Genomic DNA, 27,889 nt, shown 5'->3' with positions numbered 1-27,889 from the left:
TTTGTTCAGAGTTTCTGCCATCTCCATGTTCCCCATTAATAATTCCCTAGTCTCGTCCTCTAAGGGACCAACATTTACTCTAGCCACTCTTTTCCTTTTTATATACCTACAGAAACTCCCAGGTGAACAAGTTTAAATTATGAATCCAGTAATACATGACTGCACCAATAATTGATTAATAATAACAGAAAGAAAGCAGAACATGAGTTTGTTCATTATTTTATTTTATTCTTTCTTTCCTTGAAGGGCAAATATAGTAGGAGAAGATTCTGACCATCTATAAATAACTTGCTCAGAATAAAACTGTGCCAAGATAGCTGTTCAGAGAACACAAGAAATAGGAGCAGGAGTAGGCCATTTGACTCTTGGAGCCTGCTCCGCCATTTAATAAGATCATGGCTGATCTGATCCTGGGCTCAGCTCCACTTCCCTGCCCGTTCCCCATAACCCTTTATTCCCTTATCGCTCAAAAATCTGTCTATCTCCGCCTTAAATATATTCAATGACCCAACCTCCACAATTCTCTGGGGCAGAGAATTGCACAGATTTACAAGCCTCAGAGAAGAAATGTCTCCTCATCTCAGTTTTAAATGGGCGGCCCCTTATTTTGAGACTATGCCTCCTAGTTTTAGTTTCCCTATGAGTGGAAATATCCTCTCTGCATCCAACTTGTCCAGCTCTCTCATTATCTTATATGTTTCGATAAGATCACCTCTCATTCTTCAAAAACTCCAATGAGTATTGTTATGTATTTAACCTCTTGTAACCTGCATCACACCTGACCACCAGAGGGCCTACCTGTTGGAGTCCCATGGGATCCCAGCATCCCTTGGGAGCAAAGTATATAAGCAAGCCACCCACGAGGTAGCTGCACTCTGGAACCTTAATAAAGGAGCTAAGGTCACACTTACTCATTACACACAGTACTCAGTCTGACCATTTATTATGAGTGTAACAATTGGCGATGAGGTAACGAACAACCGCGTGAAAATGCAAAGAACAGTCGGCATCCTGGAGAAGTTCTCAGAAGGGGACGATTGGGAGGCCTTCATGGAGAGACTCGACCAATACTTCGTGGCCAACGAGCTGGAAGGGGACGAGAACACAACCAAACGAAGGGCGATCCTCCTAACTGTCTGTGGGGCAACAACCTATGGCCTCATGAAGAATCTCCTGACCCCGGCAAAGCCAATAGAGAAATCCTACGAAGAACTGTGTACGCTGGTCCGGGAGCACCTAAATCCTAAGGAAAGCGTTTTGATGGCGAGATATCGGTTCTAGACGTGTCAACGATCGGAGGATCAGGAAATGGTGAGCTACGATGCCGAACTAAGGCGCCTTGGAGGACATTGTGAGTTTGAGGGATTCCTAGAACAAATGTTCAGAGACTTTGTTGCACTGGGCATCGGACATGAGACAATCCTTCGCAAACTGTTGACTGTAGAAATTCCAACTCTGAGTAAAGCCATAACGATAGCCCAGGTATTTATCTCCACCAGCGACAACATCAAGCAGATTTCACAGAACAAAGAAGTTTCAGCCAGTACTGTGCATAAAGTAATGTCGGTTTTGAGTAGAAATGTCCATGGCAGAACGTACACGCCGGCTGCTGTGGCCCGACCTCAATTGTCCCAGAGTCCGCCATCATCTGTTAATGTGAGGCAGTTAACACCCTGTTGGCGCTGCGGAGGTGATCATCAGCCCCAACAATGCTGCTTTAAGCACTATGCGTACAATGACTGCAGAACAATGGGATACCTCCAACGAATGTGCAGGCGAGCTGCAAATCTTGCAAACCACCATGTTGCAGAGGAAGATCAATCCACAGTGGATCAGTCTGATTTGGAAACTCGTACGGAGGAGGTAGAGGTGTATGGGGTACACACGTTCACGACAAAATGCCCACCAATAATGTTGAAAGTTGAACTGAACGGTATTCCAGTATCTATGGAGCTGGACATGGGGGCAAGTCAGTCCATAATGAGTAAAACGGCCTTCGACAGGCTGTGGGGAAAGGCGGCACACAGGCCCATGCTCAGCCCATTCACACCAAACTAAGGATTTACACCAAGGAACTAATCCCTGTAATTGGCAGAGCTGAAGTCAAGTCTCCTATGATAGAGCAGTACACGAATTCCCGCTGTGGATTCCTTGACAGAAGCTGGCTGGGGAAAATCTGCTGGAACTGGGACGACATCCAAGCGCTTTTGTCCGTCGATGACACCGCATGTACCCAGGTTATAAGCAAGTTCCCTTCGTTATTTGAGCCAGGCATTGGAAGCTTTTCGGGGGCGAAAGTGCAGATCCATTTGGTTCCTGGTACGCGATCCATTCACCTCAAGGCTCGGGCGGTACCGTACATGAAGCGTGAAAAAGTGGAAATCGAGCTGGAGAGGCTGCAACGTGAAGGCATCATCGCGCCGGTGGAATTCAATGACTGGGCCAGTGCGATTGTTCCAGTACTCAAGGAGGACGGTACGGTTAGAATTTGCGGGGACTATAAAGTAACGATTAACCGTTTTTCGCTGCAGGATCAGTACCCGATACCCAAGGCAGACGACCTATTCGCGACCCTGGCTGGAGGGAAGACGTTCACCAAGCTGGACCTGACCTCGGCCTATATGACGGAGGAGCTGGAGAAGTCTTCGAAAGGCCTCACCTGCATCAACACACACAAAGGTCTGTTTATCTACAACAGTTGCCTGTTCGGGATTCGGTCGGCCGCGGCGATCTTCCAACGGAACATGGACAGCCTGCTAAAGTCGGTTACTTGCACAGTGGTCTTCCAGGACGACATATTGGTTACAGGTCAGGACACCTTGGAGCACTTGAAGAATCTGGAGGAGGTTCTTAGTTGGTTGGATCGCGTGGGGCTCAGGTTGAAACGCTCGAAGTATGTTTTCCTGGTACAGGAAGGAGAATCGCAGCAGATGGCATCAGACCTATCGACGCCAAGACGGAGGCCATCAAGAACGCGTCACGACCACAGAACGTGATGCAGCTGCGGTCGTTCCTAGGACTCCTTTACTACTTCAATAATTTCCGACCTGGGTTAAGCACCCTGCTAGAACCCCTACATGCGCTACTGCGCAAGGGAGACGACTGGGTATGGGGGAATTCACAAGAGGCTGCCTTTAAGAAAGCCAGAACCTTATTGTGTTCTAACAAACTGCTTGTCCTGTATAACCCATGTAAACGATTGGTGTTAGCTTGTGATGTGTCGTCATAGGGGTCGGGCTAATGAATCGTGAATTTTGCAACCTGTTGCGTATGCAGCCAGGAGTTTGTCCAAGGCCGAAAGGGCCTTCAGCATGGTTGAAAAAGAGGCTCTGGCATGTGTTTACGGGATAAAAAAAATGCACCAGTACTTATTTGGCCTCAAGTTCGAGCTTGAAACTGACCACAAGCCTCACATAATCGCTATTCTCAGAGAGCAAAGGGATTAATACCAATGCCTCTGCCCGCATCCAAAGATAGGCGCTCACGCTGTTGGCATACAACTATGTAATCCGCCACAGACCGAGTACAGAGAACTGCGCAGATGCTCTCAGTCGGCTACCATTGCCCACCACCGGGGTGGAAATGGCACAGCCAGCGGATTTGCTCATGATCATGGAGGCATTAGAGAATGGGAAATCCCCCGTTATGGCCCGCCAGATCAGGACCTGGACCAGCCAGGATCCTTTACTGTCCTTGGTAAAAAAAACTGTGTCCTCCACGAGTGCTGGTCCAGTGTCCCAGTGGTGATGCAGGAAGCGATTAAGCCACTCCACAGTCGCAAAGATGAGCTGTCCCTGCAGGCGGACTGTCTTTTGTGGGGCAATCGTGTGGTCTTGCCCAAGAAAGGCAGAGACACATTTATTTGTGAACTGCACAGCACCCACCCAGGCATCGTAATGATGAAAGCCATAGCCAGATCTCACGTGTGGTGGTGTGGCATTGACTCAGATTTAGAGTCATGTGTGCGCCAGTGCAACACTTGCTCTCAGTTGAGCAATGCACCCAGAGAGGCACTGCTAAGTTTGTGGTCCTGGCCCTCCAAACCCTTGTCAAGGATCCATGTAGACTGTGCGGGCCCATTCCTAGGAAAAATGTTTTTGGTTGTCATGGACGCTTACTCAAAGTGGATTGAATGTTCAATAATGTCTGTAAGTACATCCACGGCCACCATTGAAAGCCTACGAGCTATGGTTGTCACGCACGGCTTGCCCGATGTCCTAGTCAGTGACAATGGGCCGTGCTTCACCAGTGCTGAATTCAAAGAATTCATGACCCGCAACAGGATCAAACATGTCATATCTTCCCCGTTCAAGCCCGCATCCAACAGCTAGGCACAACGGGCAGTTCAGACCATCAAGCAAAGCTTGAAACGCATGTCGGAAGGCTCCCTGCAGACCCGGTTGTCCCGAATACTGCTCAGCTACTGCACCAGACCCCACTCACTCACTGGGATTCCCCCAGCTGAGCTGCTCATAAAGAGGGCGCTGAAAACAAGGCTCTTTCTGGTCCACCCTGATCTCCATGATCACGTGGAGGACGAGCAGCGTGAACAAAATGTGTACCATGACCGCGTAAATTTGTCACGCGATATTGAGATCAATGATCCTGTATTTGTGCTCAATTATGGACATGGTCTCAAATGGCTCGCTGGCATGGTCACAGCCAAAGAGGGGAGTAGGGTATTTCAGGTCAAACTGACCAATGAACAAATGCACAGAAAACATTTGGACCAAATCAAATTGCGGTTCACCAACAGCTACGAACAACCTGAAGAGGACACCACCAACTTTGACCCTCCAACACATACACAAGTGGCAACTGACATCACAGTTGACCACGAAACTGAACTCATCATCCCCAGCAGCCCGGCAAGGCCGGCTGCCCAACAACCCAGTGAAGAACTGACCAACCCACCCACACCAGCATTTGTACCGAGACGATCGACAAGGGAACACAAAGCCCCAGATCGTCTCACCTTGTAAATAAATTTACTGTTGACTTCACGGAGGAAGCGATGTTATGTATTTAACCCCTTGTAACCTGCATCACACCTGACCACCAGAGGGCCTACCTGTTGGAGTCCCAAGGGATCCCAGCATCCCTTGGGAGCACAATATATAAGCATGCCACCCACGAGGTACCTGCACTCTGGAACCTTAATAAAGGAGCTAAGGTCACACTTGCTCATTACACACAGTACTCAGTCTGACCACTTATTATGAGTGTAAAAAGTATAGACCTAACCTACTGAACCCCTTCATCTCCAGAATCAACCTAGTGAACCTTCTCTGAACAGCCTCCAGTGCAAATATATCCTTCCTTAAATACGAAGACCAAAACTGCACGCAGTACTCCAGGTGTGGCCTCACCAATACCCTGTACAGTTGTAGCAGGAGTTCTCTGCTTTTATACTCTATCCCTCTTCCACTAAAGGCCAACATTCCATTTGCCTTCCTGATTACTTGCTGTACCTGCATACTAACATTTTGTGTTTCATGCACAAGGACCCCCCCAGGTCCCTCTGTACTGAGCACTTTGCAATTTTTCTCCATGTAAATTATAATCTGCTTTTCTATTGTTTCTGTTAAATGGATAACCTCACATTTTCTGCATTATACTCCATCTGCCAAATTTTTGCCCATTCACTTAGCAAACTTGGCTACATTACACTCAGTCTCTTCATCCAAGTCATTAATATAGATTGTAAATAGTTGAGGACCCAGCACCGATCCCTGCAGCACCCCACTAGTTACTGTTTGCCAACCAAAAATTGACCCGTCTATCCTGACTCTCTGTTTTCTGTTAGTTAGCCAACCCTCAATCCATGCTAATATATTACCCCAACCCCGTGAACTTTTATCTTGTGCAGTAACCTTTTATGTCATCATCACCATCTTCATCATAGGCAGTCCCTCAGAATCGAGGAAGACTGGCTTCCACTCTTAGCATGAGTTCTTAGACGGCTGTACAGTCCAATATGAGAACCACAGTCTCTGTCACAGGTGGGACAGACTGTGGTTGAGGGGAAGGGTAGGAGGGGAGCCTGGTTTGCCGCACGCTCCTTCCAATGCCTGCGCTTGATTTCTGCATGTCTCGGCAACCTTTTATGTGGCACCTTATCGAATGCCTTCTGGAAATCCAAATGCACCACATGCACTGGTTCCCCCTTATCCACCCTACTCGTTACATCGTCGAAGAACTCCAGCAAATTTGTTAAACATGATTTCCCTTTCATAAAACCATGCTGACTCTGCTTGATTAAATTATGCTTTTCAAAATGTCTTGTTATTGCTGCCTTAATAATGGACTCCAGCATTTTCCCAATGACAGATGTTAGGCTAACCGGTCTATAGTTTCCTGCTTTCTGTCTGCTTCCTTTTTTAAATAGGGGCATTACATTTGCGGTTTTCCAATCCACTGGGACTTCCCTAGAATCCAAGGAATTTTGGTAGATTACTATCTCTGCACCACTTCTTTTAGGACCCTAGGATGCAAGCCATCAGGTCCAAGGGACTTGTCTGCTTTTAGTCCCATTAATATACCGAGTACTACTTCTTTAGTGATAGTGATTGCATTAAGTTCCTTCCTCCCTATAGCCCCTTGATTATCCCCGATTGGGATGTTTTTAGTGTCTTCTACTGTGAAGACCGATACAAAATATTTGTTCAAAGTCTCTGCCTTTTCCCTTTTCTCCATTATTAATTCCCCAGTCTCATCCTCTAGGGGATCAACATTTACTTTAGTCACTCTTTTCCTTTTTATGTGCCTGTAGAAACTCTTACTCTCTGTTTTTATATTTCGTGCTAATTTCCTTTCATAATCTATCTTCCCTCTCATTAGTTTTTTAGTTGTTCTTTGCTGGCTTTTAAAAGTTTCCCAATCATCTGGCCTCCCACCAGTCTTGTCCACATTGTATGCCCTTGTTTTCAATTTGATACCATCCCTTATTTCCTTAGTTAGCCACAGATGGTTATCCCTTCTCTTACAGCCTTTCCTTCTCATTGTGAGAAAGATGAGAGAGATATCTATATGTGGCATGAATCTAAAACAATTATCTGCTTAATCCTAAATATATCTATTTTTAATTATGACTCATGAGCAATATGTTCTTTAACACTTTGCATAAAATATCAAATTTCTGGCTGACATTTTTAATATTTATTTTGTTCCAATTTCTTCAGCAAAATTTTAATACTACAGGTATAACAATGTAAGATTAAAAATGAAAATAGTAAAGCAAAGTTGTAAGTCATTGATTTGGAGTAACTGTGGCCTAATTGACCCTCAGTCATAGCCAATCAGTACTTACCTGGCTAGCTTGCTGAGACCAAGGAGACGTTTTTCAGGTAGATAACCTATATGTACCTACAGGATGGAAAGAAAACATTGACTACACCTGACCACACACAGAAGGGACCGAGAACTTTCTCAGCAAGGTCAAAATTGAAGTATTCGTAGACAAGAGAGACGCTGACATTTTCTGATGGGTCCCGAATCAGTATGAGGCCAAATGTGTGCAATGGGATGACCATGCAATCATAAGCAGCCTTCTGGAATAAATAGCAAGCTGTGAGTAACACGGCTTAAGGGAAAACTGCTCATTCAATTACAAGCCAATGAACTAAACTACACAGAACTCTGATTTCCTAAAGCTCTTAGCAGCCAGTGCTGTATATCACAAGTCTTTGGCAAAACATTCATTACAAAAGGATTCCAGTAAAAAAAATGGTCATGCGTATCTAGGGCAATGACATATGGTCATATGGGTACATTTTGAGCACACCGATAAATCATAATATTCTGTATTAAAAAGTGATCAAATTTTGTTTCATTAAAAAAAATTATAGGTACGCATGTACCATATTGCAGTAGATTTAGTATTAGTTTTCTATCTTCTGTCTAACCAAAGACTTAGGGTATTGCCACAGATAACAACCATAGGAGAAATGCAGCCTTTGTTTCATTGGGTGCCAGCTTCAATTCAGTCTGACTGAAATGGTGAGCACCCAACTGAAACTACAATGTCTACCAACTCCCATCTGTTGTATCTGTCTCTCTCGCAGGCACTTGAGCTGAGTTACCTGGCTAACTTGCTCACTCCTATAACTTTTCTGTTTGGTAAATAACCAATTGAAACCTGAAAAAAAGGAGACAGTTTCAAGACAAAGAATCTTATGTTTAACAGATTATATTAGTAACTATGGATTGTGAACAGAATATATAATTGAGGAAACGGACACGTAGATTTGTTTGCACTGTAGAGGGATTAATCTTTGCCCAAGGAAGTTTAACATTTTTTAAAAAAGGGAAAATCAACCCCTAATGATAAAGTCATTTATTTCATTGCATTACTTGTACCATATTCTCCATTTTCTATCATTTTTGTTAATGTTAGATGACATAACAACAGGGTACAGCTGCAGGCAACTATATTGAAAGCACATTTCTTAAACTTTGACCCTGTGGTTGCTGCAAACATAGAAGGACCTAAAGAAATAGTACTGATGTGCCAAAGACCAAGCCAGGAGCTTTTGCTTAGCTTAAGAACCGGCTTCAACAACCCAGGTTCAGAAAGTTACGGTAACTTTACATGGGAGCATCTCTTGTGAACTACAATTTATTTAAGGAATGAGAAATAACAGCTATTCATAATTAAAGTGAGTAGCACGGAGAACAGTGCAATGAAGTGAACCACTAGAATCTCGCTTCGTGTTGAACTATTCTTTGATTATTGTATACTTCCACTTCAGCAACATAATTGCTTGTCTATTGTCTGGAGGAAAATCAAGCATAAGCTGGTTGAATAACGAATGAGACTAGTTGAACTCTTTAAATTGACTGACCTATCCTGAGTTAAATGTGACAGTATTATTGATTTTCCATCAAACCTTTTTTTTTAAATCGAAGAAAATCACACATTTTATGAACAAAGTGGCTGTATAATTTGTATTTAAAAATAGTATTAATCTTCAGCTAGGAACATTGCAGGCAACTAATCCATTTTACCCAAATCAATTTCAAAAGAATGCACATAAACTCATCAAGACAGAACTGCCCACGTGTATGGTCCAATACAAAATATTATTCCGAGAGAGAGCAAATAATTGCATTCAATGCATGAAAATCAAAACCTGGGGAGTGGAGCCTAATGTCTGTGCCGAGAAAATGATGTCCCACCTTCTGCGCATGCGCGGGAAAATAAATGTTGTTTTTTAGGTGACATGCCCAGTACACCTCCCGGTCTGCAGTCGGTCATTTTTAAAGAGCCAGCTGTGTGTGAGAACTTTGAGTGCTGTATGAGAACTTTAATTCTCAGTGGAAAAATCGAAGCTGCAATATGCAACATGACTCAAGGACCAAGAATTGCTCACAAGAGGAAGTGGAGGCTCTAGTTATTGTAATTGAGGCCAGGTGGCATGAGCTGAACACCAGCAGAGGTCACATAAAAGTTTCACCAAAAGAAATTAAGAAACACAGGAACCAACTTGCTAAAGATTACTGTACAATGGTGACTACCCCGAGGTCTGGAGGCCAGTGTAAAAAGAAGTGGCAGGACCTTGGTCAAGTAGTTAGTGTAAGTAATATTTTCATTTATTCACTGGAATTGCAATTGTAAATGTGACCATCTGTATACGTCCCACCCAGCAGAAAGACATCCTCTCTTAAAAAGTTATATCTTCATCTTTGCAGAGGGCCCACACTCGAGGGAGAGGGTAAGTCCTGCAAATTCCACATTCTGGCTTTACTAAAAGTCAAGTACTGCATGGGCTAGCTGTTCTTCAGTTCATGGGGATGTCTCCGGTCAGCTACGCTTTGGTTGATGCAATATGCTACTATTCATCGTGGTTCTTCAAATGAGCCTGCTGCCTGCGCTGTGTGAGCCTACTCATGCCATCCTGTCGCCTCCTCTGCTACTAACCATGTGTCTGTTTTGTTATATTTTGCATAACTTGAGGCCAACCCTGACAAGCTGAAGCCAATGCAGAAGATGATTCCGACAAGGACGAGCCTGAAGAGGAGACCATCTTCCAATCCCACCTTCTAGACCAAGAGCATAGGGGTGAGGGAAAGGGGGAGGGGAGGAGGATGAAGCCCCCACTGTTGTACTCACTCTGGAGGAGCTGCAGGTGCCGCCCATTGAGGTGCCAGGCCATTTCCTGAGGGGTACGAGTGTTGGGACATTCTTTGTTTTGCACAGTCCGCGGCTGCGGGTCCCAGTGGGATGTAGCGTGCCATAGCCAGGGTGAGGAGGGGAAGGAGCGATTGACAGCACTCTCCTGAGGTACAGGATCTAACAGATGTGGTTCAGGTGATGGCAATGAGTGTGGAGAGCATTGGCCATATGCCATTACTCTTGGACACCATCAGCGGGGTGGATGATGAGGGACGGTCGGGAGAAGTAACAATACTCTCACGAGAAATGGGAACACTGTCCGGTTACATGAGGGAGGGAACCTCACAGGCAGCTGATACACTGTCACCGAACAAGAGGGAGGGAATGTTGCAGGTAGTGGAGACAATGTTGGTGTAAGGGGATAAAAAGTATAAACAAATGTTCACTAAAGTGAGTACTGAAGGCAGTGAATTGATCGGACACGTAAAATGGTCAAGATTAAAGTGCTTATCAGTATTAGAGGGTTGTGAGGAGTCGGATGTGCCTCCACCTCAAGGTAGGGATTGTAAGATATCGCCTATTGACAGATTGTATGTAAAACTCACTTATAAATGATAGAAAATGGCTGAATAACGTAAAATGAAAACTTTACACATTCAAGACCCAAATAAGGGAATGTCATGGAATCAGGTTATAAGGGAATAGCTTTACCTGTGTGTTTATCTTTAAAACAGCAGACCAAGCTGGAAACGCCAGACCAAGGTTAAGACTGTGGAACAACACATTCTAAAAGGCTGAGATCGGCCCACAAGATGGAGAGGTTGTGAAACAACTCAGCAGCCAGTCTGATGAGGGTTATCGAATCAATATAGCTTCGAAAATCAGCTGTAAACCAACTGGTGGTCGTAGAAGGTTTTGCAGGAGGGTCGCACACCTCGGAAACTGTGCAACTGTGGGTGAAACCATTGTTCTATGAAGGTTCATCGGAACTCTTCCCCTGCATATTGCTTGGATAAAGATCGGTTGAACCGAGGTTTCGTCTTGAGTGATTCCGTGGTCGCTATACGGTGGGTGTCGATCCCTTATTTCAGGGGATCCACCTTGAAGAAATCTTCTTTTTATCCCAACAGTCGGTGAACATGAGGGAGGGAATGCTGCATGTAGTTGAGACACTGTCGAGGCACATGAGGGAGGGAATGTCGGAGTTAGCTGGTGCAATAAGGGAACACGCCCAGAACCTGCGACCATTGACGGAATCAACTGCTACTCCAACTCCAATTCCCAGACCAGCCTCTGAATAGGCCCAAGCCGGGCCTTCCACATTACCGCCTGCCCACGTCCCCCCCATCAAGAAATACGCATTACCCGAGATGCTCGAAAGAATAAGCTTGGTACCAACCCAACAAACGCTGCACCACCGCCTGCAATCAGAGGTGAAGTCACCAAGACCAAGTGCAGTGGGCGGTCTTAGAATAAGGTGGAGGAGAGATGGGTGCAGCCTTTCTTCGCTGCTGTTGTTGTTGTTACTGTTGTAACTGTTCTCAAATTAAAAGTTTTTGTAAATTTACAAGTTTAAAGTTTGTAAGTGATCTTAAAGTTTTTAAGTGATCTTAAAGTGTGTAAGTAATCTTAACTGAAAACTTTAATAAAAAATAATCTTGTATCAAACTTTAAAGTTATGTACAAACAAGCGTGTTAAACTTTTGAATAGAATATATTTTAAATTATAACTTAATCATTTCCATTATTTGTTCCATTATTAACACAATTTTTTGAACTAAAGCAGAATCATTTCCATTATTTGTTCCATCAACACAACACAGCATTACCGAACAGGTCCAAACAGTAAACAGGGTCTATTTGGAATAGTTGTTGCTGAGCCCTCAGGCAGCAAAGCGTTCATGGATGAGCTGCTGGTGCAAGGCTCAAGCAATCGTTAAAGGGGCACGACGGCCCGCCTTCCTGCTCCGGGTTCAGGTACTTGCATGGCTTCCTCGTCCGCCTCGTCACCTGCATGTCCCTCCTTATCATCAGCCACTCTCCTCTCAGGTGGGTCTTCTACTACTAGCTGCTGCTGCCTCATGATGGCTAAGTTATGCAGCATGCAGCACACAACAGTGAACTGGCCAAGAATCACAGGGGAGTATTGCAAGTAGCCTCCGGAATGGTCCAGGCATCAGAAACGTTGTTTCGATATGCCAATGGTCCTGTCAATTATGCTGGGCATTGCAATGTGTGACATGTTGTATTCCCGGTCAGCTTCCGTCCGGGTTACACGTAGGGGCGTCATGAGCCAGGTGGCAAGGCCATACCCTTTGTCTCCCAGCAGCCAGTTCTGCCCTTTTGGCTGCTGCTGAAACATGGCAGATATAGTGCTCTCGTATAGGATGAAAGCATCATGGGTGCTCCCAGGGTATCTCGCATCAACTGCCATGATGCGATGCATGTCGTCACAGACGAGCTGCACATTCATGGAGTGGAAGCCTTTACTGTTCCTGTACATCTCGGAATCCTCCAAAGGTGCTCGAAGGCGATGTGGGTACAATCAATGCAGCCCTGTACCTTTGGGAAGCCAGCAATCCTGGAGAAGCCCACAGCCATGTCACGCATTGCCTGGTCGGTCATGAGGAACTTTATGTAGTCATTCCTCCAGGCATATGGTGCAGCAGTCACCTGCCGAATGCAGATATGTGTTGCATGTTGAGAAATGGCGCACACATCCTCAGTTGTGGCCTGGAATGATCCAGATGCATAAAATGAAAGTGCAGCTGTAACCTTTACTTCAACTGACAAAGCAGTCCTCCTGACACTTCTACGGTGCAGGTCTGCTTTTACTAACTCACAGATCTCGGTTACAACTTCTTTGCGGAAACGCAGCCTTCTCACACAGTCTGCATCACTCAAGTGCAGGTAAGAATGCCTGTCTCGATATACCCGTCATCCTATGTTCTCTGAGGTTCCTCATGTGATGATGTCGAATCAATCTTCTCCTCCACAGCACCATCACGCAGAAGGCTTGCACGAGGTATGGCATTGTCAATATTGCCACCGTTATTGAATTGTAGCTTTGCAAGAAGCTCAAAACAGCATGACAAAGGACTTCAACCTTCTTTCCTCTCTCTCTCTCTCCCCAAAGTCGACGCCCTAGTATGGTTTGCTCATGCGCAATATGCTTGCTGAGATTTGGGGCAACAAAGTCTAATGCAATTCTTTAATTTTTCATTTTTTTCAATGTACCACCCCACCATTGACCGAACATCTCACTGGGCTCGAGGGTCGGCCGACAGAATTGCTCCCTCGCTCAGACACAGGGGCTCAGCGTCCACCAACACCCCCCACTACCCCCCAGGCTTCTTTTGAAGCTGCTATATGTCTAAGGGTTCCCATCCCTTCAGTTCAAGTTGGCCAAACTTGCTTAAATGTGAAAAACTGGCACAGACATCAGGTTACACTCCCATGACGCAAAAAAAAAACTAACCTAAAAAAATCGTACCTGAGTTATGCTGGCGCAGAAACTTTGGGGAAACTGGGAGATTTTAATTTACGCCAAAAAAAGCAGCGCACGGCAAAAATCGGTGCAGGTAACAGGAAAATTGAGCCCATGAAATTGGTATATGAGCTCGGCTAAAGCAAAATTTAATCCTTCAGTCCAACAAGGGGGGCAGATTTGTAAGGATAGCACAACATTACCAGTAAGTAAACAGAAAATGTTTCCATTTGCTATTAAATATTGACAAAGTTCATGGAACAATGTAAATGGTATTGAATTTTTTCCTCTGGCGTTATAGCCTATAACAAGAAACAAGCATCCCTTTCCAGAGTTTAAAGGGTTAAAATATGACAGGAACCTGTAATCTGTTCTTGCAGCTTACTGCTTTAATTTATAGGTTAGATCAGGTCCTGTCTATTGTGATCTGGTTTAATTCTGTGATATCTGCCCTGAAGCACTTCTTGTACTCTACAAAATGCTTTGAAATAAATAAATATCAAGAGCTTTTCAAATAGTCAAGATGGCGAGGGGTAAATTATCTGATTTCTCTAGATGAAAATTAATGTATATGTTCCTCCAAAAAAGTCACAAGTCAGGCTCAGGAACTGTGGTTCACATCATGGCATGTTTCACACCACAATGTGACATAGTTGGTGTAGATACGCAACACAAGGCAGATTTTGCTTTCCTTACCTTTCCAATAAATGGAACTAAATGGTGTTCACACATCGAAAACATGTCAATGTCCTTCACTATTACCATCTCATCATGGTCCTCATCAAATATGGCATCATTCAAAATATCTGGAGATGAAAGGACATGTCATATATTAAAAAAGCACGCAGCATGTTAGATTGACTACACTTTTTGACACTGAGTACTACAAGTCATGTGGTGCAGATAGGCTGCACCCTAGGTTGCTGAGGGAAGCTAGGGTGAACATAGCAGAACCACAATCCTTCAATCGGCCTTGGATATGGAAGTGATGCTGGACACTGAAGGATTACAAATGCTACACCCCTGTTCAAAAAAGGGGAGAGGGATAAACCTGGTAAATACAGGCCAGTCAGGCAATCTTCAGTGGGAAAACTACTAGAGACCTTTGTCAAGGAAAAAATTAATTCTCACTTGAAGAAGCATGGGTTAATAAAAGAAAGCCAGCGGAGATTTATTGACGGAAAATCGTGTCTGGCTAACCTGATTGATTATGTTAGTGCAGCAGAAGTTGTATATATGGATTTTCAAGACATTTGATAAAGTTTCTTACAACAGACTTATTTGGAAAATAGAAGCACATGGTATTAAAGGGACAGTGGTAACTTAGAACCACCCCTCGTCAAGAACCATTCCGGCCACCAGGTGGCGCGTGCGCAGAACTCCAACATGAACAAATTGAAGTCCTTCCTCACAGCCGACTCCCACAATCACTGGCCTGACCTCGCGATCCACCACACCCCTCTCCCCCTCCATCTCTCTGCTGCACTCCCAGCCCCAAACCAGCCAGCCCTGATATCCCTTTGCTCAATACCTGTACCATCCAATTTAATATGACCACCCCTCGTCCGGAAAAATCCCTTATCCAGAACAGGCCAGGTCCTGAAGTTTCCGTAAGGGAGGTTCAATCTGTACATAATTGGCTAAGGGATAGGAGGCAAAGAGTACTGGTGAACAGATGTTTTTCTGACTGAACAGAAGTATGCAGTAGGGTCCCCCAGGATAATTAGGACTATTGCGTTTCTTGTTTTATATATAAATGACCCGGACTTGGGTATAGGAAGTACAATCTTAAAGTTTATGGATGATACAAAACTTGGCAGCATAGTAAATAGTGAGCAGACTTTAGGAGGACAAACAGATTGGTGAAATGGCCAGACACTTGGCAGATGAAATTTGCCTGCACCGGCCCGCTTTTACCCTGGGCCGAAAGGACTCCGGGGGCCGCTGGCTATTCTGGGCCCGCCGACTCTTCCGAGGCTCGCCGGAGCCCGCCGACTTTCCTGGGGCCCGCTGACTCTTCAGGGCCCGCCGGGACCCGCTGACTCTTCGACGCCCGCCGGCCCACCAGCCACAAGGAAAATGATGGGGTGGCATGTTGCGGCAGTACTGTGAAACATTCTGCCCTGGGCCGGCGCTCAACCAGCCGAAGGGACTCCGGGGCCAGTGCTGAACCGGCCGAAGGGACTCCATTTTTAAACTTTTAATCAACTTTTAAAGATATTAAACAATTCAGGAAAACTTAAAATTTTTTTATCATCTTGGAGAACTCTTTTTCTATAACTTTTAATCAATTCTTAATCTATTTATTAAACCTTCAATCAACCTGTGTAACTTAAAAATTAATAATAATTTGGAAATACTTTTAAACTCTTAAACTTTTAAAACAACTTGGAAACCTTTGGGGACATTTTTAACCTTGGAAGAAACTTTCCAAAACAACCCTCGGAACCCCAGCGGGCGGCTGACCTTCCCAATGCCTGCCCCCCAACCAAGCCTCGGGCCATCAATGGCTCGCTGGGGCCCGCCAACTCTTCTGGGGCAGGCGGCGCCGAGCTTGCGGCTAACATCTCGCCCTAGGCAATTAGGCTTATAGAGCTGTGCCTGGTCTCCAGTTGTCTTGGACCCCCTTGCCACTGGACCGAGACCTTGTTGAGCTAAGCCCGTGTGGTTGCCGGTGTACAGCGGCCACCCCACGTTAAAAGAACTCACGCACAGGCATCTTCCACTTTGTCAGTATGAAGTTCGGGACCTGGAACGTCAGGACCCTCGTGGACAATCCCAACAGCAACAGGCCGGAACACAGCACCGCCATAGTTGCCCGGGAACTTAGACGTTTTGACACTGACATCGCTGCTCTAAGCAAGACCCAGCAGGCAGGGGAAGGCCAGCTCAAGGAACATGATGGAGGTTACACCTTTTTCTGGAAAGGAAAACCAGAGGAAGAACGCTGCCTTCATGGAGTCAGCTTCGCCGTCAAAATGAACTGGTCGACCGCCTCAAAGACTCCCCCTGCGGGATTAACGAACGTCTGATGATGCTTCGCCTTACCTTATCCCGGAACCAATGTGCCACAGTCATCAGTGCGTACGCCCCAACACTCGATGCAACGGATGAGGCTGAAGAGAGTTTTTATTCCAACCTCGAGACATCCCCTGTCCTGCGTCCCCACGGGCAACAAATTGATCCTCCTAGGTGACTTTAATGCCAGGGTCGGCAAAGACACAGCCCTCTGGAGAGGCATTATTGGCAGAGATGGGGTAGGGAAAGCCAACTCCAACGGCACCCTACTCCTGACAAAATGTTTAGAACACAAACTCCTCATCACCAACACCCTGTTCCACCAGAGGGACAAATACAAGACATCGTGGCAACACCCTCGCTCCAAACACTGGCACCTGCTCGATTATGTCATATTCCGAGCCAAGGGTCACAAGGATGTGCGCATCACCAGCTCCATGACAGGAGCTGACAACTGCTGAATGGACCACCGCCTAATCCGATCCATCATCAATATAAACATAGCCCCAAAGCAGAGGGGACAGCCGAAGCAGTGTCGCAAAAAAGTTAATGCTGGGGCACTTAAAAACCCAGCTAAGAGAGCCCTATACAGGCAGTGTCTCACAGCCAATCTGGCGTGCCTTGATGACCCCGAGATACTCACTGCCCACAGCGCTTGATCTGCCCTCCAGACCTCCATAACCAGTGCCTGTGAAGAGACACTTGGTTACTCAACCAGTAAACACCAGGACTGGTTTGATGAAAATGATCAGGAGATCCAAGAGCTAATAGATCGTAAGCGCAGAGCATTTCTGAGCCTCAAGCAACAACCCAACTCGGGAGCTGCAAAGCAACGTTACAGACAGCTCAAGGCTGAGGTCCAACAAAAAACCCGGGACCTAAAGAACAGGTGGTGGATGGAGAAAGCCCAGGTGATACAACAACTGGCCGACAGCCACGATATGCGAGGATTCTTCATCACAGTCAAGGCCACCTACGGTCCAAACTCCCAAGGCCCCACTCCACTCCTGGCCAAGAACGGGGAAACACTCATCAAGGACACCGAGGCTGTCAGGGCCCGATGGAAGGAGCACTTTGAAGATCTCATCAATCGAGACTCTGCCTTTGACTCAAGTGTTCTCAACTCCATCCCGCAGCATGTGACCCGCCACCACCTCAGTGAAACCCCAACACTGCACGAGGTAGGCAAAGCCATAAAACAGCTCAAGAATAACGAGGCTACGGGGGCAGATGGAATTCCTGCTGAGGCGATAAAGTATGGCGGAGAGGCGCTGTTGGCATGGATACATGACCTCATCTCTCTCATTTGGAGGGAGGAGAGCATGCCGCGAGATCTCAGAGATGCAGTGATCGTAACCATCTTTAAAAAGGGGGACAAGTCCGACTGCGGCAACTACAGGAATCTCCCTGCTATCAGCCACTGGGAAGGTTGTCGCGAGAGTTCTCCTCAACCGTCTTCTCCCTGTGGCTGAGCAGCTCCTCCCGGAATCACAGTGCGGATTTCGTCCCCTATGGGACACAACGGACATGATCTTTGCAGCGCGACAGCTGCAGGAAAAATGCAGGCCTTAGACATGGCCTTTTTCGATCTTACAAAAGCCTTTGACACTGCCAACCGTGAGGGCTTATGGAGCGTCCTCCTCTGTTTTGGATGCCCCCAAAAGTTTGTCAACATCCTTCGCCTGCTCCACGACGACATGCAGGTCGTGATCCTTACCAGCGGTTCCATTACAGACCCAATCAACGTCCGGACCGGGGTCAAACAGGTCTGTATTATCACTCCAACCCTCTTCTCAATCTTCCTCACTGCCATGCTCCACCTCACAGTCAACAAGCTCCCCGCTGGATTGGAACTAAACTACAGAACCAGTGGGAAGCTCTTTAACCTATGCCGCCTCCAGGCCAGGTCCAAGATCACCCCAACCTCTGTCGTTGAGGTGCAGTACGCGGACGACGCCTGCGTCTGTGTACATTCTGAGGCTGAACTCCAGGATATAGTCAATGTATTCACCGAGGCAATTGAAAGCATGGGCCTTACGCTTAACATCCGTAAGACAAAGGTCCTCCACCAGCCTGTCCTTGCCGCACAGCACTGTCCTCCAATCATCAAGATTCACGGCACGGCCCTTGACAACGTGGACCATTTCCCATATCTCGGGAGCCTTTTATCAACAAAGGCAGACATTGATACGGAGATTCAACATCGCCTCCGATGCGCAAGTGCAGCCTTTGGCCGCCTGAGGAAAAGAGTGTTCGAAGACCAGGCCCTCAAATCTACCACCAAGCTCATAATCTACAGGGTTGTAGTAATACCCGCCCTCCTGTATGGGTCTGAGGCATGGACTATGTATAGAAGACACCTCAAGTCGCTGGAGATATATCACCAATGATGTCTCCGCAAGATCCTACAAATCCCTGGGAGGACAAGCGCACCAACATCAGTGTCCTCGTCCAGGCTAACATCCCCAACATTGAAGCACTGACCATACTCGATCAGCTTTGCTGGGTAGACCACACAGTTTGCATGCCAGACACGAGACTCCCTAAGCAATTGCTCTATGCAGAGCTCCTTCACGGCAAATGAGCCAAAGGTGGGCAGCGGAAACGTTACAAGGACACCCTCAAAGCCTCCTTGATAAAGTGCGACATCCCCAATGACACCTGGGAGTCCCTGGCCAAAGACCGCCCTAAGTGGAGAAAGTGCATCCGGGAGGGCATTGAGCTCTTCGAATCTCAACACCGCGAGCATGAAGAGGTCAGGCGCAGGCAGCGGAAGGAACGTGCGGCAAATCAATCCCACACCCTCTCTTCCCCTCATGAATGACTGTCCCATCTGTGACAGGGTCTGTGGCTCTCGCATTGGACTGTTCAGCCACCAAAGGACTCACTTTAGGAATGGAAGCAAGTCTTCCTTGATTCCGAGAGACTGCCTATGATGATGATGAAATTTAATGAGGATAAGTGTGAAATGATGCACTTTGGGAGGAACATTATGAAGAGGCAGTACAATCTAAATGGTGCTATTTTGAGGGGGGCGGGGGGACAAGAGCATAAGGACCTGGGGTTACATATTCACAAAACTTTGAAGGTAGAAAGACAAGTTGATAAAACAGTTTAGAAAGCGTATGGGATACTTGGCTTTGAAAACAAAAACAAGGAAGTCATGCTAAAGCGTTACAAATCACTGGTTAGGCTTTAACTGGAGTACTGAGTTCAATGCTTTGCACCATACGTTAGGATGTCAAGACCTTGGAGAGGATATAGAGGAGGTTTACCAGGAATGAGGCACTTCAGCTATGTGGAGAAATTGGAGAATCTGGGATTTTTCTCCTTGGAGCAGAGAAGGTTAAGGGATGACCTAATAGAGGTATTCAGAATTCTGAGAGTTTCTAATGGAGCTAGTAAGGAGAAACAGCTTCCTCTGGGAAGTGAATCGACAACCAGAGGTCATAGATTTAAAATAATTGGCAAAAGAACGAGAGAGGAAAGGAGGAGAAATATTTTCACACAGCGGGTTGTTAAGATCGGGAACACACTCCCTGAAAGTGTGGTGGAATCAGATTCCATAGGAACTTTCAAAAGGCAATTGGCCATGTATTTGAAGAGGACTAATTTGCAGGATTGTCAGGAAAAAGTTGGGGTGTGGGACTAAATTGGATCGCTCTTTCAAAGAGCTGGCATAGGCACGATGGGTCGAATGACCTCATTCTGTGCTGTACAATTCTATGATTCTACTACATCGAGACAAAGATGTAACATTGTAAGGATTGTGTCATAGTCATATCATGTAGAGGGACTTTTATGCTGACCCATTTTATTTTTAATTCTCCCTGTTTTTACCAATCCCATTTCATTTCAACACAACCTCGTTTTTTTTAACTTTAACCACAGAGTTTTGTGGTGAACTCCCCACCCATATTTCTGTTTTTCAAGCAAACCGCTGCTCGTACAACCCAATTGCAAACACTTTCAATATTTCTAAACGGGAACACAATCAAAATAGCCACAACAATGCTCCAGAGGTTACTATGGAAAGGGACTGAATTGATTTTATTGCATTATTACAATAAAATGATTCATCCTGAAATCTTACTCTGACAGACAAATTAAAAGCGATAAACAATAATCCTCTATACAACAACAACCTGTAGAGAAGGCTATAGCCAACCAATCATTATCGGGTTAAATCCTTGACATATTTTGGTAAAATGTTTCAGAGATCTAAACCTTGGTCAAACTGACAACCACAGAACCACTGCGAAGCCAGGCTTTACCAGTGAAAGAACGCTTTTTTGTACATTTGCCCTGGAGGGCAAGGATAATACCACATTGATTTTTTCTACAACCAATCGGCTCCTTAAGCTGATCTCCTCTGCCTACTTCACTCTCTCCTTAAACACCAATATGGACAGCTCAGATCCCTCCATCACTGACATCAAGACTATTTGGGCAGCTGCTTTCACCGAATCTTCCCCTTACCTTCCGCTTCCCTCTGTTCTCCTTGCAGTCTAGCCCTGAACCCTCATCTCTGTAATTTCTGGACACGCTTATTTGCACTACAAAATGCTCTGATTGGCTCTCCATTGATCACATCACCGGATTGCTGATTGGTCTTCTTGGAGGATAAGGCACACCCAGCAGTTTCGCTGGGGACCGTAATTAGAACCCCCCAGCTCAAGTTCTCAGTCACTTTGCAAAGTGTAATTCAAGACATTCTGACTGCCGTCCAGGCAGGAGAACGTCCCCCATCCCAGCCCAAGTTCCTGACACCCCCAGCCCCAATTCATGCCCCCACCCCGCACAAGCCAAGCTCCTACCCCATCCCAGCCCAAGTTCCTGATCTGCCACTCCCCCGCCGCAGCATAGATGGGGCATTGTGTGTGGGTAACATATTGTTAACAAGTTTATTGGGAAGGAAGTGAATAGTGACACACGCAGCGAGCTTTCTGAGAAATCGGGTGTGGGTGTAAAGAGGGTGGGGTTGGAAGAACGTGATCTGTCTTCCTGGAGTTCCCTCTCTCCCCTCTGATCCCCTCTCCCACGTCACCTCTCTTCCCCCCAGTTGCTCTCCCCCTCTCCCCAGTCTCTCTCTCTCTCTCGCCCCTTCCCCAGACTCTCTCTCTCCCTCCCCCTCCCCAGACTCTCTCTCTCCCTCGCCCCCTCCCCAGACTCTCTCTCTCCCTCCCCCCTACCCAGACTCTCTCTCTCCCTCGCCCCCTCCCCAGTCTCCCTCTTTATCCCCCTCCCCCTCCCCAGCCTCCCTCTCATTCCCCAGTCTCTCTCTCTCTCCTCTCCCCCTCCCCAGTCTTTCTCTCTCCATTCCCCCTCCCCAGTCTCTCGCTCCCCCCCCGTCTTTCTCTCACTCCCCCTCCCCAGTCTTTTTCCCTCCACCCTACCCAGTCTCTCTCTCTCTCCCTCCCTTCCCAGTCTCTCTCTCTCTCTCCCCCTCCCTTTGCACTCTCTCTCTCTCTCTCCCTCCCTTCATAGTCTCTCTCTCTCTCCCCCTCCCTCCCCAGTCTCTCTCTCCCCCTTCCTTCCCAATCTCTCTCTCCCCCTCCATTCCCAGTCTCTCCCTCCCCCTCCCTTCCCAGTCTCTCTCTCCCCCCCGCTCCCCAGTCTCTCTCTCTCTCTCTCCCCCCTCGCCCCCGCTCCCCAGTCTCTCTCTCTCCCCTCGCCCTCCCCAGTCTCTTTCTCCCCCTCTCCCTCCCCAGTCTCTCTCACTCACTCCACAGTCTCTCTCTCTCACTCCCTCTCTCATCTCATCCCGAGTCTCTCTCTCTTCCCCTCCCCGGTCTCTCTCTCTCTCTCTCTTCCCCTCCCCAGTCTCTCTCTCTCTCCCCCTCCCCTAGTCTCCCTCTCTCTCATCCCCTCCCATCTCACACTCTCTCTCATACCCTCCCATGTCTCTCTCTCCCCTCTCCCCCGTCTCTCTCTCTCTCCCTCTAACGGATATGATGTAATTGGGATTACGGAGACATGGCTCCAAGGTAACCAAGGCTGGGATCTCAACATCCAGGGGTTTTCAATATTCAGGAAGGACAGACAGGAAAGAAAAGAAGGTGGGGTAGCATTACTGGTTAAAAAGGCGATTAACGCAATAGTAAGGAAGGATATTAGCGTGGATGATGTGGAATCTATATGGGTAGAGCTGTGAAACACCAAAGGGCAGAAAACGCTAGTGGGAGTTGTATACAGACCACCAAACTGTAATAGGGAGGTTGGGGATGGCATCAAACAGGAAATTAGGAATGCGTGCAATAAGGGTACATCAGTGCCTCTGTTTAAAAAAGGGGGCAGACAAAAGACAGGTAACTATAGGCCGGTTAGTTTAACATCTGTAGTGGGGAAAATGCTTGAAACTATCATTAAGGAAGAAATAGCGGGACATCTAGATAGGAATAGTGCAATCAAGCAGACGCAGCATGGATTCATGAAGGGGAAATCATGTTTAACTAATTTACTGGAATTCTTTGAGGATATAACGAGCATGGTGGATAGAGGTGTACTGATGGATGTGGTGTATTTAGATTTTCAAAAGGCATTCGATAAGGTGCCACACAAAAGGTTACTGCAGAAGATAAAGGTACGCGGGGTCAATGGAAATGTATTAGCATGGATAGAGAATTGGTTGGCTAACAGAAAGCAGAGTCGGGATAAATGGGTCCTTTTCGGGTTGGAAATCGGTGGTTAGTGGTGTGCCACAGGGATTGGTGCTGGGACCACAACTGTTTACAATGTACATAGATGACCTGGAAGAGGGGACAGAGTGTAGTGTAACAAAATTTGCAGATGACACAGAGATTAGTGGGAAAGCGGGTTGTGTAGAGGACACAGAGAAGCTGCAAAGAGATTTAGATAGGTTAAGCGAATGGGCTAAGGTTTGGCAGATGGAATACACTGTCGGAAAGTGTGAGGTCATCCACCTTGGGAAAAAAACCAAAAAAAGGGAATACTATTTGAATAGGGAGAAATTACAACATGCTGCGGTGCAGAGGGACCTGGGGGTCCTTGTGCATGAATCCCAAAAAGCTAGTTTGCAGGTGCAGCAGGTAATCAGGAAGGCGAATGGAATGTTGGCCTTCATTGCGAGAGGGATGGAGTACAAAAGCAGGGAAGTTCTTCTGCAACTGTATAGGGTATTGGTGAGGCCGCACCTGGAGTACTGCGTGCAGTTTTGGTCGCCTTACTTAAGGAAGGATATACTGGCTTTGGAGGGGGTACAGAGACGATTCACTAGGCTGATTCCGGAGATGAGGGGGTTACCTTATGATGATAGATTGAGTAGACTGGGTCTTTACTCGTTGGAGTTCAGAAGGATGAGAGGTGATCTTATTGAAACATTTAAAATAATGAAAGGGATAAACAAGATAGAGGCAGAGAGGTTGTTTCCACTGGTCGGGGAGACTAGAACTAGGGGGCACAGCCTCAAAATACGGGGGAGCCAATTTAAAACCGAGTTGAGAAGGAATTTCTTCTCCCAGAGGGTTGTGAATCTGTGGAAGCAGTTGAGGCTAGCTCATTGAATGTATTCAAGTCACAGATAGATAGATTTTTAACCAATAAGGGAATTAAGGGTTATGGGGAGCGGGCGGATAAGTGGAGCTGAGTCCACGGCCAGATCAGCCATGATCTTTTTGAATGGCGGAGCAGGCTCGAGGGGCTAGATGGCCTACTCCTGTTCCTAATTCTTATGTTCTTATGTTATCATGGGTGACTTTAATTTGCTTATTGATTGGGCTAACCAAACTGGTAGCAATACTGTAGAGGAGGATTTCCTGGAGTGTATAAGGGATGGTTTTCTAGACCAATATGTCAAGGAACCAACTAGAGAGCAGGCCATCCTAGACTGGGCCTTATGCAACGAGAGAGGATTAATTAGCAATCTGGTCGTGCGGGGCCCCTTGGGGAAGAGTGATCATAATATAGTAGAATTCTTCATTAAGATGGAGAGTGACACAGTTAATTCAGAGACTAGGGTCCTGAACTTAAAGAAAGGAAACTTCAACGGTATGAGATGTGAATTGGCTAGGATAGACTGAAGAATGATACTTAAAGGGTTGACGGCAGATAGGCAATGGCAGACATTTAAATATCATATGGATGAACTGCAACAATTGTACATCCCTGTGTGGTGTAAGAATAAAATAGAGAAGGTGGCTCAACCGTGGCTAACAAGGGAAATTAGGGAAAGTGTTAAATCCAAGGAAGAGGCATATACATTGGCCAGAAAAAGCAGCAAACCTGAGGACTGGGAGAAATTTAGAATTCAGCAGAGGAGGACTAAGGGTCTAATTAGGAGGGGGAAAATAGAGTATGAGAGTAAGCTTGCAGGGAACATAAAAACTGACTGCAAAAGCTTCTATAGATATGTGAAGAGAAAAAGATTAGTGAAGACTAATGTTGGTCCCTTACAGTCAGAATCAGGGGAATTCATAATGGGGAACAAGGAAATGGCAGATCAATTGAGCAAATACTTTGGTTCTGTCTTCACTCAGGAAGACACGAATAACCTCCCGAAAATACTAGGGGACCGAGGGTCTAGCGAGAAGGGGAAACTGAGGGAAATCTTTATTAGTCAGCAAATGGTGTGAGGGAAATTGAAAGGACTGAAGGCTTATAAATCCCCAGGGCCTGATAGTCTGCATCCCAGTGTACTTAAGGAAGTGGCCCTAGAAATAGTGGATGCACTGGTAGTCATTTTCCAAAATTCTATAAACTCTGGTTCAGTTCTTATGGATTGGAGGGTAGCAAATGTAACTCCACTTTTTAAAAAAGGAGGGAGAGAAAACAGGGAATTAGCCTGACATCGATAGTGGGGAAAATGTTGGAATCAATTATTAAAGATGTAATAGCAGCGCATTTGGAAAGCAGTGACAGGATCAGTCCAAGTCAGCATGGATTTAAGAAAGGGATATCATGCTTGACAAATCTTCTAAAATTTTTTGAGCATGTAACTAGTAGAGTGGATAAGGGAGAACCAGTGGATGTGGTGTATTTGGACTTTCAAAAAGCTTTTGACAAGGTCCCACACAAGAGATTAGTGCGCAAAATTAAGGCACATGGTGTTGGGGGTAATGTACTGATGTGGATAGAGAACTGGTTGGCAGACAGGAAGCAAAGAGTAAGAATAAACGGGTCCTTTTCAGAATGGCAGGCAATGACTAGTGGGGTACTGCAGGGTTCAGTGCTGGGACCCCAGCTATTTACAATATACGTTAATGATTTAGACGAAGGAATTGAGTTAATATCTCCAAGTTTGCAGATGACACTAAGCTGGGTGGCAGTGCGAGCTGTGAGGAGGATGCTAGCAGGCTGCAGGGTGACTTGGACAGGTTAGGTGAATGGCAGATGCAGTATAATGTGGATAAGTGTGAGGTTATCCACTTTGGTTGCAAAAACAGGAAGGCAAATTAGCTGAATGGTGACAGATTAGTAAAAGAGGTGCAACGAGACCTGGGTGTCATGGTACATCAGTCATTGAAAGTTGGTATGCAGGTACAGCAGACAGTAAAGAAGGCAAATGGCATGCTGGCCTTCATAGCAAGGGGATTTAAGTATAGGAGCAGGGAGGTCTTACTGCAGTTGTACAGAGCCTTGGTGAGACCACATCTTGAGTATTTGGTCTCCTAATCTGAGGAAGGACATTCTTGCTATAGAGGGAGTACAGCGAAGGTTCACCAGACTCATTCCCGGGATAGCAGGACTGACATATGAAGAAAGACTGGATCGACTAGGCTTATATTCACTCGAATTTAAAAGAATGAGAGGGGATCTCATAGAAACATATAAAATTCTGACGGGATTGGACAGGTTAGATGCAGGAAGAATGTTCTCGATGTTGTGGAAGTCCAGAACCAGGGGTCACAGTCGAAGGACAAGGGGTAAGCCATTTAGGACCGAGATGAGGAGAAACTGCTTCACTCAGAAAATTGTGAACCTGTGGAATTCTCTACCACAGAAAGTTGTTGAGGCCAGTTCGTTAGATATATTCAAAAGGGAGTTAGATGTAGCCCTTATGGCTAAAGGGATCAAGGGGTATGGAGAGAAAGCAGGAATGGGGTACTGAAGCTGCATGATCATATTGAATGGTGGTACAGGCTCGAATGGTCGAATGGCCTACTCCTGCACCTACTTTCTATGTTTCTGTTAACCCCTCTCCCCAGTCTCTCACTCTCTCCTCCCCAGTCTCTCTCCCTCCCATCTCTCCCCCCTCCAGTTTCTCTCTCTCCCATCTCACCCCCCCCAACCCCCGTCTCTCTCTCTCTCTCTCTCCCATCTCACCCCCTCCTGTCTGTCTCTCTCTTCGCCTCCCCCCTCCAGTCCCTCTCTCTCCCCCTCTCCTGCCTCTCTCTCCGCCTCTCCTGCCTCTCTCTCCCCCTCTACCTCCCCAGTCTCTCTCTCTCTCCCCCTCCCCAGTCTCTCTCTCTCTTCCCCTCCCCAGTCTTTCTCTCTCTCTCTCCCTCCTCCCCAGTCTCTCTTTCTCTCTCTCCCCCTCCCCAGTCTCTCTCTCTCTCTCTCTCCCCTCCCCAATCTCTCTCTCTCTCCCCCTCCCCAATCTCTCTCTCTCTCCCCCTCCTCAGTCTCTCTCTCTCTCCCCCTCCCCAGTCTCTCTCTCTCTCCCCTTCCCCAGTCTCTCTCTCACTCCTTCAATCCCAGTCTCTCTCTCGCTCCCCTCTTCCCAGTCTCTCTCACACTTCCCCCTTCCCAGTCTCTCTCTCTCTCTCCCTACTCCCCAGTCGTTTTCTTTCCCTACTTCCCAGTTGCTCTCTTTCCCTACTCCCCAGTCGCTCTCCCTCTCTCTCTCCCCACTTCTCAGTCTCCCCACTCCCCAGTCTCTCGCTCTCCCACTCCCCAGTCTCTCTCTCTCTCTCCCGACTCTCTCTCTCTCTCTCTCCCCACGCCCCAGTCTCTCTCTCTCCCCCTCCCCAGTCTCTCTCTCTCTTCCCCTCCCCAGTCTCTCTCTCTCTCTCTCTCTCCCCACTCCCCAATCTCTCGCTCTCCCCACTCCCCAGTCTCTCTCTCTCTCCCCCTCCCCAGTCTCTCTCTCTCTTCCCCTCCCCAGTCTCTCTCTCTCTCCCCCCTCCCCAGTCTCTCTCTCTCTCTCTCCCCCTCCCCAGTCTCTCTCTCTCCCCCCTCCCCAATCTCTCTCTCTCTCCCCCTCCCCAGTCTCTCTCTCTCTCCCCCTCCCCAGTCTCTCTCTCACTCCTTCATCCCCAGTCTCTCTCTCGCTCCCCTCTTCCCAGTCTCTCTCACACTTCCCCCTTCCCAGT

General features: G+C 46.8%; 1 protein-coding gene across 1 annotated transcript in view; it reads right to left on the bottom strand.

Moving 5' to 3' along the window:
- Positions 1–27,889, bottom strand: part of gch1 (GTP cyclohydrolase 1) — a 106,395-nt gene that overhangs the window by 35,362 nt on the left and 43,144 nt on the right. Inside the window, exons 2-3 of the mRNA XM_070879184.1 lie at positions 14,298–14,407; positions 7,310–7,365 (exon numbers count right to left, since the gene is read on the bottom strand). Coding sequence (XP_070735285.1) covers positions 7,310–7,365; positions 14,298–14,407 — 166 coding nt within the window. The remainder of the gene's footprint in view (positions 1–7,309; positions 7,366–14,297; positions 14,408–27,889) is intronic.

This window comes from Pristiophorus japonicus, chromosome 4 (assembly GCF_044704955.1).
Source record: "Pristiophorus japonicus isolate sPriJap1 chromosome 4, sPriJap1.hap1, whole genome shotgun sequence".
NCBI lineage: Eukaryota > Metazoa > Chordata > Chondrichthyes > Pristiophoridae > Pristiophorus > Pristiophorus japonicus.
The sequence above is the reverse complement of the archived record's forward strand: the minus strand, read 5'-3'. Positions and strand labels throughout refer to the sequence as shown.